The 14,533-nt window shown below is 40.8% G+C and overlaps 1 protein-coding gene across 1 annotated transcript in view; it reads right to left on the reverse strand.

Annotated features, from left to right (window-relative positions):
- The window catches only part of Lrp2bp (LRP2 binding protein), a 28,843-nt gene that overhangs the window by 2,833 nt on the left and 11,477 nt on the right, over nt 1–14,533 (reverse strand). Inside the window, exons 5-8 of the mRNA XM_008853586.3 lie at nt 6,173–6,315; nt 5,991–6,096; nt 2,963–3,186; nt 811–985 (exon numbers count right to left, since the gene is read on the reverse strand). Coding sequence (XP_008851808.2) covers nt 811–985; nt 2,963–3,186; nt 5,991–6,096; nt 6,173–6,315 — 648 coding nt within the window. The remainder of the gene's footprint in view (nt 1–810; nt 986–2,962; nt 3,187–5,990; nt 6,097–6,172; nt 6,316–14,533) is intronic.

Below are 14,533 nucleotides of genomic sequence, written 5' to 3' on the forward strand. Positions count from 1 at the left end.
GGTCTACATAGTGAGTTCCAGGACAGCTGGGGCTACAGGGAGACCCTGCTTCAAAAAAGACTGAAAAAATTAAAAATAAAACCACGTTCCTTTGTTCCTGATTGCAAAGTTAATGGTGATGGTGATGCTGCTGGGCATGGTGGCACTAACCAACCGTAATCTCAGAGCCCCTCAAGGCAGCGGGATTGTCATGCATTCCAGGCCAACCTAAGCTACATAGTGAGAACTATCTCAAAAAGCTACTCACACAGGGTGAATTATGGAATTGTCATTTGTGCTCATGAATGTCATGGACCTAAGATTTGTAGAGCTTTTTAAAAAATTCATTACAGTTACTAGTCACAATGCCCCCCCCAAACCTATCCAACAGTTACTGTGAAAGTGACCCTATAGATTAAAATAGGAAAAGGTAAGTACTCACACTCATGAGATTTTTAATTGTTGTAGCTGTGTTGCTTTAAAGACATTAAAAACTTTGTCTAATTATGATATTAGAATGAAGACATAACCCTTTTTCTTGGTGAAGACATGAACATTTTGGCCCTATGAGCTTGGTGGTAGGCCCTTAGCTGCAGGTGGCAGCAGATTTAAAGAGACTTATTTACACCAAAATAGGACTTCGTGTTATCTGAGCTTAATTATGCTATCAAGAACCAACCAAAAATGTATACAACTCTGCACAGCCTCTCAAATAACTGCAGGTTATTGGCACAGTAATTAGTAAACACAGTAATCAGAAAACTGTTCAACTTTTAAGGAAAACCCAGCCCTTCCTAGTTAGGTGAATTCCTCTGCCATTCCCAAGCTTACTTTAGAATAATAGTGCTTGGCAGCTGCTTCATCTTTTGGGATGCCCAAGCCAAGCTGGAGACACCGTGCATAGTAGAAGGACGCCATGGCCATGCCTTTGCTGATGAACTCTGGGAGACAGTCGGTGACCTGGGCTATCATGTGGATGTTGTGAACCTCATCGTAGTCTGCTATCCTGATGGGATGGATGTGAATGGTGAAATTTAAAAGGATGTCAGTTTGACATTTTCATAAAGCAATGTGTGGAAATTTTGTGTTCCAAGTGATACCTGTTTCCTTTTGAGAAGTAGGTTGCTGTGCTATGAAGGGTTTAAGGAACACAATCCACTAACTGCAGAGAAAGATAAGCTAGACAGAGAATAGCTTCCTTGTCATGCACATCAGGCTTAGCCATCAGAAACAAATATTTTTCTTATTGATATTTTAAGTTTAATATGAACAAATTAAGAGAGTGGTAAGAATTCTATGTTCCTTTGGCTCACACATTGAAACATCAACTTTAAATCTGGGCAGTAGTCACACAGTACCACTTTAACACTTCAAGAAACTAGTATATCTTGAAAATGTGCAACAAAATAGCTAGCTTTCACAATCGAGATGCAAATATGGAGATTTCTGTGAAAATCAGGTCTAGCTGGGTGTGGTGGTGCACACCTTTAATTGCAGCACTTGGGAGGCAGAGGCAGGTGGATCTCTGTGAGTCTGAGGGCAGCCTGGTCTCCAAAGCAAGTTCCAGGCCAGCAGGCCAGCTGGGGCTACAAGGAGAGTCTGTCTCAAAATGGCCAAAAAAAAAAGAAAAAGAAAAAGAAAATGAGATCTAGTCAACTCCATGTTAACCACAATGTTAGTGGGAATAGGAAAGTGGAAAACAAAAGATTTTAAAGATCTGTTCAGGCTTGGGAGATGGCTCAGTGGGTAAAGGTGCCTGCCACCAAGCCTGATGACCTAAGTTCAATTCCTGGCACCCACTTACTTTAGGACACAAGAAAGTGTAAGAACAGTTTTTAAAAAGAATTGCTCAAAGTCTTAGGTTGAGCCAGGTTGGGCACTGCTTGGGAGCACAGAAAGACTCCTTTAAGTGGCCTGCTGCCTGACAGCTAAGATGTTGTCAAGGAAAAAGGAAGAACAGTTCCTTCTTGCTTTATCTTCTCTTGATCTCTGCCCCTCCCTGGGGCTTGGAGTAAGGTTGAGCGTGATCGGGAAGTAGGATCAACAGTCCCAGTCTGATGGTCCTCCAGAAAGTGTCTAGTTCTCTTATCCCTGGTCGGTTGCTGCTTTTATACAGTGTGTGTAAACAAATGTAGAAAACGACATGGAACTTTATGGACTCAGTAAAGTTTCCAAATAGTTCATGACATGTGTGAGTCTTTGAACACTATCATCACTTAAGCTATATTTCAATTGCTCAGTGATAGAAATGCATGACAGGAATAATTAAAGTTTACTTAATAGACATTTCTAATATGTCCATTTATGCTAAGTATTATACACTATTATAATCCTGCTATAAAAGTATTTTCTGCTTACAAATAAAGGAATTGGTGTTTTAAAAAGTTAAGAAATATGCTTCAGCTAATAGCTCTGAAATCCTGATGGTGATTGGCATAGAATTGTGCTAGCCAGTATGGTCACCACTAGATATACTGGCTATTTAATTAAAATTGGATAGTTTAAAAGTCCAGACCTTAATGGCATTAGAATATTTAACGTGCCCAGCAGCTTTCATTCCAACATTACAGAATGTTTTGTTGGATAGATCTAATATAGAATACCCCATGGTTCTTGTAAGTACCTGCATCCGTATTGTTACCGAAATCTTACTGTGGTGTGAATGTTTCCTCTGCAACATTCATTGCTACCAGTGTGACAAAATTAAGAGATGACTAGGTCACAAAGGCCCTCCCTCCTTTATGGGATTAAGGCCCTTCTGTAGGAGGCTGCACACGACCTTTGAGTGGTTTGCCCTTTGACATTTCCCCCACATGAGGACATAGCATGAGGTTCTTCTGGAGAATGCAGCCCTCGCCAGTCAAATGAACTTGTCAGTGCCTTGATCTTGGCTTACAGACTACAGAAATTTGAGAAACATATTTCTGTTTATTATAAATTACCCATCTACTGTAGTGGTATAGCAATACAAAAACTGAGTCACCTTTTGGAAAACGTAACACACTTCGTAAAAAATTTCATCTTGTAGTAATACTCTACAAGAGTCCCTTGGGCGTAGACATTCCCACGTTCAGCTGCTTCTTGTAAGCACTGCAGGGCAGCCTCAGTATCCTGGTGGATTCCCTGTCCGTAAAAGTACATAAGACCAAGTGCACCCTGGGACTCCAGATTTCCATTGCCACAAGCTTCTGAGTGCCAGAAAAATGCCTAAGAAAGCACAATTTCACTTTATTATTTTCAAGATGAAATTATGGGGGAATGCTGCCAAGAAAAAAAAACCCTAATTATACAATCTATCTCCAGGAAATGGTTCAACAGGAATGCCCCTTGAATGTATTTACACTGGCACTGAATGCACGTTGCCGAGGGGAGTTTCACAGGCAAAGTGTGTTCATGACAGTGGAAGATCAGCTGTCTCAGTTTTCAGATTCAAGATGGGAAAGATGTAAAGCAGCCCTAGGAAGAAACATGCTGCGAGGAGGTGTCATCAGGAGAATGTTGATGCTAAGGGAGAGCTAGAACTTGTGTTAGTTTTCTTGTGCTATGACCAAATTCCTGACAAGAAGCAACTTAAGCAATGAAGGGTTTATATTGGCTCATGGTTTGCGCCTTCATGTCAGGGAAGGCATGGCAGCAGGAGATGGCTGGTCACATCCCCTCCGCAGTCAGGAAGCAGACGGTGGTCCGGAAGTGTTAACAGGCAGTAAAAAACCCTCAGGTTCTGCCCCTTTCTCCAACAGCCTCCATCTCCTGAAGATTCCACATCCTTCCAAAGCAGTGCAGCAGCTGGGACCCAAGTGCTCAAATATAAGCCTGTGGGGGGCATTTCTGTTCAAACCAGCAAAGAGCTCCGACATCAGAGACAACTGGGGATAAAAACTGAACATAGTTTGTACTTGTTACTTTTCTCATTGCTGTGACCAAATAGCAGACAGAAAGCAATTTAAGAATGGGATGTTTTATTCCGGCTTGCAGTTTGAGAAGGGCACTACTGTTCACCATGGTGGGGAGGTTGGAGAGGCGGGAGCTAGCTTGCGGCGGCTGGTCATGTTGAATAAGCAGTTAGAAATCAGAGAGAAAGATTCATGTGCTTGCTCAGCTAGCATTTTCATTTTTCATTTTTAAAGCGTTTATTCATTGTACTGTATGTAAGTGTGTGTGTGTGTGTGTGTGTGTAAAACTTGTGGGACTTCATTCTATGTGTGTGTGCATGTGTGTGTGTACTTATGTGACCCGTGGAACTCCATTATGTGTGTGTGTGTGTGTGTGTGTGTGTATGTGTAAAACCTGTGGGACTCCATTCTATGCGTGTGTACTTGTGTGTGTGTGTACTTATGTGACCTGTGGAACTCCATTCTGTGTGCGTGCGTGCGTGTGTGTGTGTGTGTGTGTGTAAAACCTGTGGGACTCCATTCTCTGTGTATGTGTGACCTGTGGGACTCCATTCTCTGTGTATGTGTGACCTGTGGGACTCCATTCTCTCTTTCTGCCACGTGGGTTCAGGGGATGAAACTCAGGTTGTAAGTCTTGGTGGCAAGACCCTCACCTGCTGCGCCATCCTGCTAACCCAGCTTTCTCATTCTGAGACCCCCAACCCAAGGCCTGGTGTCACATTTAAAATGGGTCTTCCCACCTCCGTTAACCTAATCTAGATAATCTTTTACTGGGCTGCCTGGAGGCTTGTCGCCTTAGTAATTGTAGATCCTGTCAAATTGACAATCCCTGTTAACCACTGCATGGTCTCAAACCCATTTGCCTAGCACTCAACCACCATGAATCTGAATTAGTTTAAGAAATTATGTCCACATGACTGCTCAAGTATCTGAAGGCAGTCTCAGCTGTTATCTGCTTCTTACTAATTTTCTATTAACGCTTCTCAGGCAACTAGGACCTTTCTTGTAGGATTTCTTTTCTTTTTTTAAATATTTTAAAGATATATTATTATTTTTATTTTATGTATATGTGTGTATTGCCTGCATGTATGTAAGTGCAGCCGTGTCATGCAGTCCCCCGGGAGGACAGAAGAAGTTGTTGAATACCTTGGAACTGACAGTTGTTAGCTGCCATGTGGTTGCTGGGATTCAAACCCAGGTCTTCTGCAAGAACAGCCAGTGCTCTTAACTGCTGAGCCATCTCTCCAACCCTCGTGGTAGGATTTCTTATGAAACCTTCCAATCACTGATGATGTTATATTTTCATAGAAATATAATAGCCTTAAGCCAGGCATGGTGGCCTTTTAATTCTTTGTATATTTTACTATCAGTGTCATGTGTTACTTCTTCAAACCAAAGGAAGTATTAATTTACTCAGGCTTAAAAGATTTGTGGCATAATTTTAGGAATATATTTTTTCTTTTAGTTTCTGCAGTGCTATATTTTGTATATGTAAATTTTCCTAGCATACAAAGATTTTCTTTGGTAAAAGCAGGGAAGGCAGTGTCTAAATAAAGGAAAGGAGATCTGTGGTGATTCATCTTCACTGTCAACTTGATTGAGAAATTCTAAGATAATAAATCACACTTCTGGGTATGTGTGCAAGGGGTTTCCAAAGGAGATTAAGGGGGTGAACCTGAAGGGTAACATGACCCTCTAGGCTGATGGGCATGGGGTCAGGATGGAACAAAATGGGAGCTGGATGAAGCCTGCTGCTGCAGCATTCTCTTTGTGCTTCCTGGCTGCACTGATGTGAGCAGTAAGTTGTTCTGTCACATAATTGTCACAGTGATGGAAAATCTAGCACAATTCTGAACATATGAACTTCCTTAGTATGTTTAAGGAAATACAAGAGCTAATCAAAACTACCCACTTATCCTCCAGTTTCTTCTCAAAGAACAAGAAATTACAACTAATTAAAAAAACAATTAAAAGCTAATGCTAATATTAAAAAGGAAGAAGAGAAGCTGGATGTGGCTCGCTATTTGAGTTCTTGCTTAGCATAGGCAAGGCCTAGGTTTTGAGCCCAGAACTAATACATAAATAAATGAAATTTAGAAATAGGAAGGGGGTTTTTACCTTTTCTAACTGTTTGGGCTCTTTTGTTGAATAGTACAGTCCTAGAATACTTTGAGCCTTCACGCTAGCTTTTGGATTTCCATTGTCCGCAGCAAGAAGCCACAGTCTAAAGAGAAAACAAGGCAAGTTGTTCTTTGTTTCAACATTCAGTAGCACAAGATCTTACTTTGAGGTAGGGTTACCTTTCAGCTTCCTCATCAGATCGTTTTACACCTTTTCCTTCATAATAAGCTCTTCCAAGGTTATAAGCAGCAGCAAGCTTTAAGTGTCTTGTTTGGGGACATGCAGAATCAAGAATTTTCCTCATACAGTCCACTCCTTTTTCCTTCCACAAAGGAAAAAAAAAAACGTAGTTTTTAGTTTTACTCAAACCAATGTCTTTCTTCCTATCCTCTGCAGTTTTCATGTTTAACATGATGTATAAAGCCACAAGCCTAAACAGTATATTTGTTCTGGGTTTTCAGGGCTAAAGATAAGGAAGGAAATAATGTATAAAAGTCCATTTGCTTATCAGGCATTTTCAGAAGCTGTGGGGTGTAAATCTGACCGTCTTCTCAAGCATGCACTTACTCAGCATGCTCAGTAATAACGTACACTCAAACTGCTAAGGATGCCTATGTATGACCTTCAGATACATATATGTATACGCCTTCATATGAGACCTTCACAGTCACACAGAGGGCATTCTATCCATGAACAACAAAACATCTCCTTTGGCCTAGCAAGAAGACTCTGTGGGTAAATACACTTGCTGACAAGCCTGACAACCTGCGTTTGCTTCCCAGAGCCCATAGAGTGGAAGGGGAGAACCAGTTCCTGCAAAATGTCCTTATGTGTGCTGTGGAACATGCATTTACACAGAATGGGTATGTACACATACACACATATTAAATAAATACTATAACAAATAAATAATTGTAAAAAAGACTTGAAAGCCGGGTGTGATGGTGCATGCCTTTAATTCCAGCACTTGGGAAGCAGAGGCAAGCAGATCTCTGAGAGATGAAGGCCAGTCTCATCTACACAGTGAGTTCCAGGCCAGCTGGGGCTATAAGAGAGACCCTGTCTCAAAACAACCAAAACAACAACAAAAAGATTTGAGATGAAGTCTCCCCTTAAAATTCATCAGAAACAAACCTTCAAATATCATTCAGAAAAGAAAATAATAGAAAGTTAAACACATTTGTATATTCGCATTTTAGCTTTTTTTCTCTTTCTCACAACTCCCTCAAAATGCTTTTATTGACCAAACGCTATGATGATGCTGTGATCACAGAAAACCCTGCAGAGGAGTAACATTCAGGCAGAGACTGAAATGGCGACAGGAGAACAAAAGAGCAGTATTGGGCCGGGCATCGTGGCACACACCTTTAATCCCAGTACTCAGGAGGCAGAGGCAGGATCCAGGCCAGCCTTTTCTACATAGTGAGTGCATAGCCAGCTGGGGCTACAGGGAGACACTGTCTCCAAAACAAAACAAAAATAAGAGATGACCAAAACTTCTTTGTCTAAGAAAGGAAGACAAGCCCAATTTTGTTTTGGAGACTTCGAGCTGCCTTGACACTTTGGTGTGTTGACTGAGAAGGAATTCACTAACTTGGTTGCACTAACATGACTCATTTCCAAAGATTAGTAAGCCAACAGAATGGAGAAGATAAAAGTTTCTGCACTAGGAAAGTTAAAAGGCAGATTCTGAGCCAAGAGGAATTGACTGAGGAACCTTACATGGGCCTTTGGAAGCAAGCTTGCTGGTTTTCTATGGGAACACCCAGTGATGCTCTTTTATTTAGAGCTTTTTCAAAAAATATTTTAAAAGATTTTGAATTATCTGTATGTATGTGTGCCTGTACATGCGAAAACAGTGCCTGCAGAGATCAGAAGAGGGTGTTGGGTCCCTGGGAGATGGAGCTTTTAACTTTGGAAACAATACTTAGTATTATTTTTAGATGGGTTTATTCTGAATAAATAATGAGTTTTATGAAACTGATTTTTTGCACATACTAAAACCATCATGGTTTCCTTTAAACAATTAAAGTAGTATATTTACAGATTTGCTTGTGTTGCATTATTAAGCTTCTGACTTCAAAACACTTGGCTGTGATATGCTGGTCTTTCCCTGCATTACTGAGTCTATTTGTAACAAATGGAAATATTTTACCATATTACCAGATGCCATGGTAATTTTCTCAGAACATAGCATCTTTCTCCAGGAAAGTTCCTCAAAAAATCCCTGAGATAGCAGTGTTGTCAGATTGGGACCACGAGACAAATATTTACTCAGTCTACTATGGTCTGACACTGAGTTCCTGGGCATAGAGCAATGAACAAGAAGGTGAACCTGGTTTGTGAAGCTTGCTTTCCACGGAAGGAGAAAGAAGTTAAACAGAAAACAAATCCCAAATAGCCATAAGGCTGTGAAGAAAATAAAGGTTGTTATTTTAACAGTATAAGCATTGAAAACCTCTAAGAAGAGAAACGTCTGAACAAAGACCGAACAGATGAAGCCAAATGAAAGGATGACGAAGAGGCTTTGCATCTGAAAACAGGATGTATTTAGTTTTCTGTCAGACAAAGATGGGGCCAAAGGAAAACACACAGAAAGAGGCCAGGATGGGGTGGAAAGAAAGAAGACTTGGTAAGATTTTGAAGAATCATGACAGTGTAGTCACGGCTCAGTCTTTCATGGAGGACTAAACACAATGAATGAGAAGCAATCCACAGTTGGAGATTTATTATTTGTTCGGTAAATTTAAGTCGCTCTTTTTTAAAAATAAATTCTGGTTGAATGTGGATATTTTGAAGGTTTTAAAAGTACACAGCTGTGAATGTTACCCCACCATTACTAAATTTTCTTAATACTTATTTTTCTAGATAGTTTAGCCTTTAATATAATTTATATGTAAATATGGGAACATTAAGTTAGAAAGCACAAATAAAAATAAAACCAACACTTTCAAACAATTTCCATTCTAGAGAAAGACATAAAAAGTTTCATTCTATATATAATGAATATATTATGACATCAGTTTACTTATGAAAGAACGACTACTTCCTTCATAATTTCTAAGTTCTCTTTTACTCTCCTAATCTCCAGTTAATATTAGTAGCCAACTGACTAATCTCTTGTTATTGCAGCATTGATAAATATCTATGAAACACATCGCATGGTGACAGTGAACACCCAAAAATGTCTTGAGACTTTTGATAATATTTAAAAACTTTTTATTTATTATTTTTATCTTATGTGTATGTGTGTATTGCCTGCATATAGGTACATGCACCTGTGTCATGCAATGCCCAAGGAGGTCAGAGAGGCTGTTGGATCCCCTGGGAATGGAGTTACGGACAGTTGTTAGCTGCCATGTTTGTGCCGGGATTCAAACCTGGGTCTTCTGCAAGAACAACCAGCGTTCTTAACCACTGAGCCATCCCTCCAGCCCCAATAATATTTTTATTTACTTTGTGTGCATGTGTCTATGTGAGGGGATGCATGCCACGGTGTGTGTGTGCCGGTCAGAGAACCACTTGGGGGAGTCAATTCTCTCATTCCACCGTGTGGGTCCCAGGGATCAAACTCAGGTTGTCAGGTGTGGCAGCAAGTGCCTTGCCTTTACCAGCTGAGCCTTTTCACCAACCCCGATGATATTTTTTATAGGCATCTTGTGTTTTGTATTAACAACATTGTTATAAAAACAATATTCTTGAAAATCTAGCAGGTTGAGAAAATCAGCTGAATATGGTATACTTCCCTATAATGTAAGCAATATTATTTAATGAATCAAATCAAGATAGAATGAATCACTTGAGATTAACTTGTTTTACCATATATTTAAAATGTCTGAGTGAATTGGTGAATTAATATGTGTAATAATCCTACTATCTTCACCTATTCATCTTACTGGCGATTAATCTTGTTTAAAATGTTTTCTACAGTAGGTTTTAATACAGTTCCCTAAAATCTGCTTTATTATTTGAAGATCAAAAGAGATTCATGAAACTATGATGTCAATTTGCATTCTGACCTTGATTATTTTGTTAATTTTTGCAATGTCAGAAATAGAACCAGGACCTCACACAAGCTAGCCAAAAGCTCTACCACTGAGCTAAACCCTCACCCCTTGACTTCAAGGATATATCATAGGCTATAATGGTCAGGCAGATTAAGTGGTAACTGCCATGGAATATAGTTAGGGTGTTTAGCTGACACTGAGAGTCCTGTTTGAGCCCAGGCTCCTGTGTATGATTTTCAAGTGACTAAGCCATTTTTTTTTTTTTTTTAATCTCCAGTACAGTCAATGGGCCGTTGTTGGCTACCAGCATTTTCCATGTCAGTCAATATGCTGACTGGACTGGAGAAGCTGGATTTCAGCTGCTGAAAGAGGTTTCACACCTTTGCTCAAGTTGCTTTCTCTGTCTTAAACGCCATTCCTTCCTTCACTTGCTTTCCTGAATCAGCTCCAGTTTGTATCAACTGTTCATGAAAACTTTCCTGACTGCACCCGTTTGCCTGGCACAGGCATCTATCTCAGGCCACAACATTTAGCTGCACTGATTGTCTTCCTCAGACTGTCAGTCTCTTTCATACTCAACTCTCCAGCACCTAGGACTGTTTTACATCATTTGAAATGTGTAGGCATTAAAGGCTGAATAAATAATATATTAAGTAAACTAAATCAGCATGCAAAGTTCATAAACTGGAGCACATAACTCACAGACAGCATGGCAAGCATTCCCAAGCCCTTTCTAGCCTCATTTATGTTCTTCATGGGCAGTTGGAAGGATGACTGTAACCTCCATGAGGGCACTAGTGCAAAAAAAAAAAAAAAAAAAAAAAAAAAAAACACTCTACTTCCTCAAATACTAGGACTTACTTGTATTCTAAGTGGTAGATTTGTAGATGAATTGATGTGGAGTCAAAGAAACAGTTGCATATTAAGCATCTGCAGAAAGATAAGTGATTTGCTTTATGGATCTCAGAATGCATTTTTTGTGTAAATAGTCTTTAAAAGGTACAGGAGGTGTTAGTCTTGAGACTGTGCATCACTTTGGGAGAAAGGTGGACTAGGGCTGAGGTCTAGATTCTTAAGTACTTCAATGTTTAGACAAAAGAAAAGGTAGATGAGAAGTAGGAGACAGACACAAGACTGCCTTCTAAACACGTGGCAGTGGCATAAAAATGTGTACAGCAGCACTTGAGGGAATCACATAAAGTAAAGGTATCTTAGACCTTAAGAGACCAGTGTTTCAAGAAAGAAGAGGTCAGCTGGGTTTACTTTGAAGGAAGGACATTGTAGTCATGAATTCTCTGTGCCACTAAACTATACCAGCTGTTAATATAAAATAGCTTCTATTTAATGCAGATATTCCCCTTATCCATTCATTTATCCTAAGATGCTACAATTTGTAAAAAAAAAAAAAAAAAAAGTAAAAAATTGAACATTTTAGGAATCTGAAGTATACATCCTATTGATAACTTTGTACAACAAAAAAACAGAATAATACAATTGCTGGATGTTTATGTTTCCTGTGTTAGGTGCTTTCATAAGTTGTCATTCAATCTTGTTAACAACTGTGTGAGTTTGGGTCAATGAGTTTTATTTTGTATGCTGACTCAATTGGTATTCAATTGGTAATGTCTCCTTAAAATTTGTATTGACAAACGTTCTGATGCAGGGTCTAGACTTAGTCTGAATGTGGGCCATGTTCAAGGTTAGCTATGCCCAAGGGAGGAGGGAAATGGCAGACATATTTCCAAGTTAGGCTTACTTATCTTTATTTTACAAATGAGAAAACAAAGTTCAGACATATTAAGTAATATTCACAAGAACACATTGTGAGTGGTGAAGCCAAGATTTGATAACTGTGATGAATCCCAGATTAGAAAACCTGTATGCAGTTTACATTTGGAATTTTGGTTGTTTGAGACCAGGTGTCACTGCAGCCCTGTCTAGTGTCGATACAAAGGCCAGTCTCGCTTTGAACTCAAAGAGATCTGCCTGTCCTTATACCCCAACTGCTGGGATTAGAGGCATATAGCATCACAACTGGCAACATTTGGAAATTTAATAGGCCAGCTATTTTGGACAGGCCAGCTCTGCTAGTGAACACAGAGAAATAGATACTTCTAGATACCTTTGAAAATTAAAAAATAAGTTGTACTTGATAGTATACGAAATTTCTTTGTGCAACGAGAAAAAAATAATTGCAATGAGAAAAGACAAAATTATAATAATGATTTCCAATCACGTTTTACTTATTCTTTTATTGTCAAACATGCTAAAGTTAATAAGGCCTAGCAGTATTACCGATCAGTAATTAACTACAATACAGGTGTGAAAGGGATGACATAGATTATATTTCCTGATGAAGAAGGACATCTAAAATAATTAAGTTAAAAATATATTACAGCTGGTCCTGGTACCAGCACCTTTCCTGGGTAAGTCCAGAGCGCCCAGCACACCTTGACTCCCCTAGCCTCTTTCACCTCCCCAGCTCCCTCCACTGAGTCTCTCCTCCTAAGGCTGGGTACAGGTCCATTTCTTGTCTTGGCACTCCAGACACTGGGGCCAACCTCTCAGCCCAGAGCTGCCACTGCTTTCTGATTCCCCACTCATGACCAACCCAGTTCCTCCCTGTGGGCCCCCAGGAACCCCCTAGGCTTGGTCCCACCCTCACCGCCCTTTACTTCCCTAGGCTACACAGCCTTGGGGCAGCCTGGTGCCAACACCTTTCCTGGTCCCGAGGAGCCCTCTGGACCAGGTCCCGCCCACATATGCCTTTGCTTCCTGGGCTGCACAGCCTCCAGTGTCCTGGTACCAGCACCTTTCCTGGGTAAGTCCAGCATGCCCAGTGCTCCTTGACCCCCCCCAGCCTCTTTCCCCCTCCCAGTTCCCCCACTGAGTCTCTCCTCCTAGTCTGGGTACAGGCCCATTTCTTGTCTTGGCACCCCAGACACCAGGGCTAACCTCTCCGCCCAGAGCCTCCACTACTTCCTGATCCTTTGCATCCAGACCAACCCAGTTCCTCCCTACAGCCCCCAGGAACCCTCTAGGCCTAGTCCTGCCCTCACCTCCCTTTACTTCCCTGGGTGGCACAGCCACCAGCTTCCTGAGAACAGCATCTATCCTAGGTCCTTCTCTCAGGCCAGCCCAGTCCCCAAATTCTTGAGGGCAGCCTCTTTCCTGGAGGGACCCATACCTTAGGAGAAAGCCTGATATCATCTGAGCCTCATCTCACTTGGGCCTCTGTGGGAACTCCTGAAGACAATTTGCATCCTGGTTGGTCACTCCAATATAAAATCAAAAGAGAGAACCTGAAGCCTAGACCAAGCAGCTTTTCATGCTGTAGTAACCACAAGTAAACCACAAAGACACATGAAGTTTACAAAAAGAAGCAGATCTAAACTCAACAAAGGAAGGCTTGAGTCTCACACAAGAATCAGAAACTACGAAGGAAATTGTCTTAGTTTGTTCTTCATTGCTGTGACAAAACACTCTGACCAGTACCAACTTGGGGAGGAAATGGTTTATTTGTCTTACATCTCCCAGGTCGCAGTTCATAAGGGAGCCCAAGGTAGGAACTCAGGGCAGGAACCCGGAGGCAGGAGCTGGAGCACAGGCCATGGAGGAATGCTACTTACAGGCATGCTCCCTCGGCTCCTGCTCAGCCTGCTTTCTTATGCAACACAGGCCCACCTGCCCAGGGGTGGCACCACCCACAGTGAGCTGGGCCCTCCCACATCACTCATCAAGAAGATGCCCTTCAGACATGGCCACAGGCCAGTCCAATAGAGGCAATTCCCCGATTGAGGCTCCCTCAACCCAGGTGTGTCAAGTTGACACTAAAGCTATCCAGCACAGAAATTCACATGTCAAAGTCACAGAGAAAAAAATAATAACATGAAAAACTAAAACAATATATCCCCACCAAGTACCAATAGTCCTATAGAGGAGCACAATGAGAACACCCTAGAGATAACACAGGACATGGAACTCAAAAGAACAATTATAAACATGATAAAAGAATTCAGTGAACTTAAAGAACACATAAACAAAGAAATCAAAGAACTGAAGGAGATAGGGATAAACTTCTGAATTGAGAAAAGAGAAATACTGAAGAATACTCAGGCTGAAATGAAGAGAGAAGTGAAACACTCAGTAAGCCAATTAGAAAAGATAGGAGAAAGCCTCACCAATAGGATGAATGAAATGGAAAACAGAGTATCGGAAGAAAAAGTGGATGAATTAGGCCACTCAAGCAAAGATTATGAAAAAATTTTTAAAAACACAAGAATGGAATATGCAGGAATTGTGTGACACCATAAAAAAAACCAAACTTACAAATCATAGGCATACAGGAAGGAGAAGAATCTGAAGATAGTGGTATGGAACAGATCTTCAACAAGATTGTAGAAGAAAATTTCCCAAAATTAAAAAAAGACATGCCATGCCGGGTGTGGTGGTACACACCTTTAATCCCAACACTTGGGAGGTAGAGGCAGGTGGATTTTTGTGAGTTTGAGGCCAGCCTGGTCTACATAGTGA

This window comes from Nannospalax galili, unplaced genomic scaffold (genome assembly GCF_000622305.1).
Source record: "Nannospalax galili isolate Female #2095 unplaced genomic scaffold, S.galili_v1.0 scaffold46, whole genome shotgun sequence".
NCBI classification, from domain to species: Eukaryota; Metazoa; Chordata; class Mammalia; order Rodentia; family Spalacidae; genus Nannospalax; species Nannospalax galili.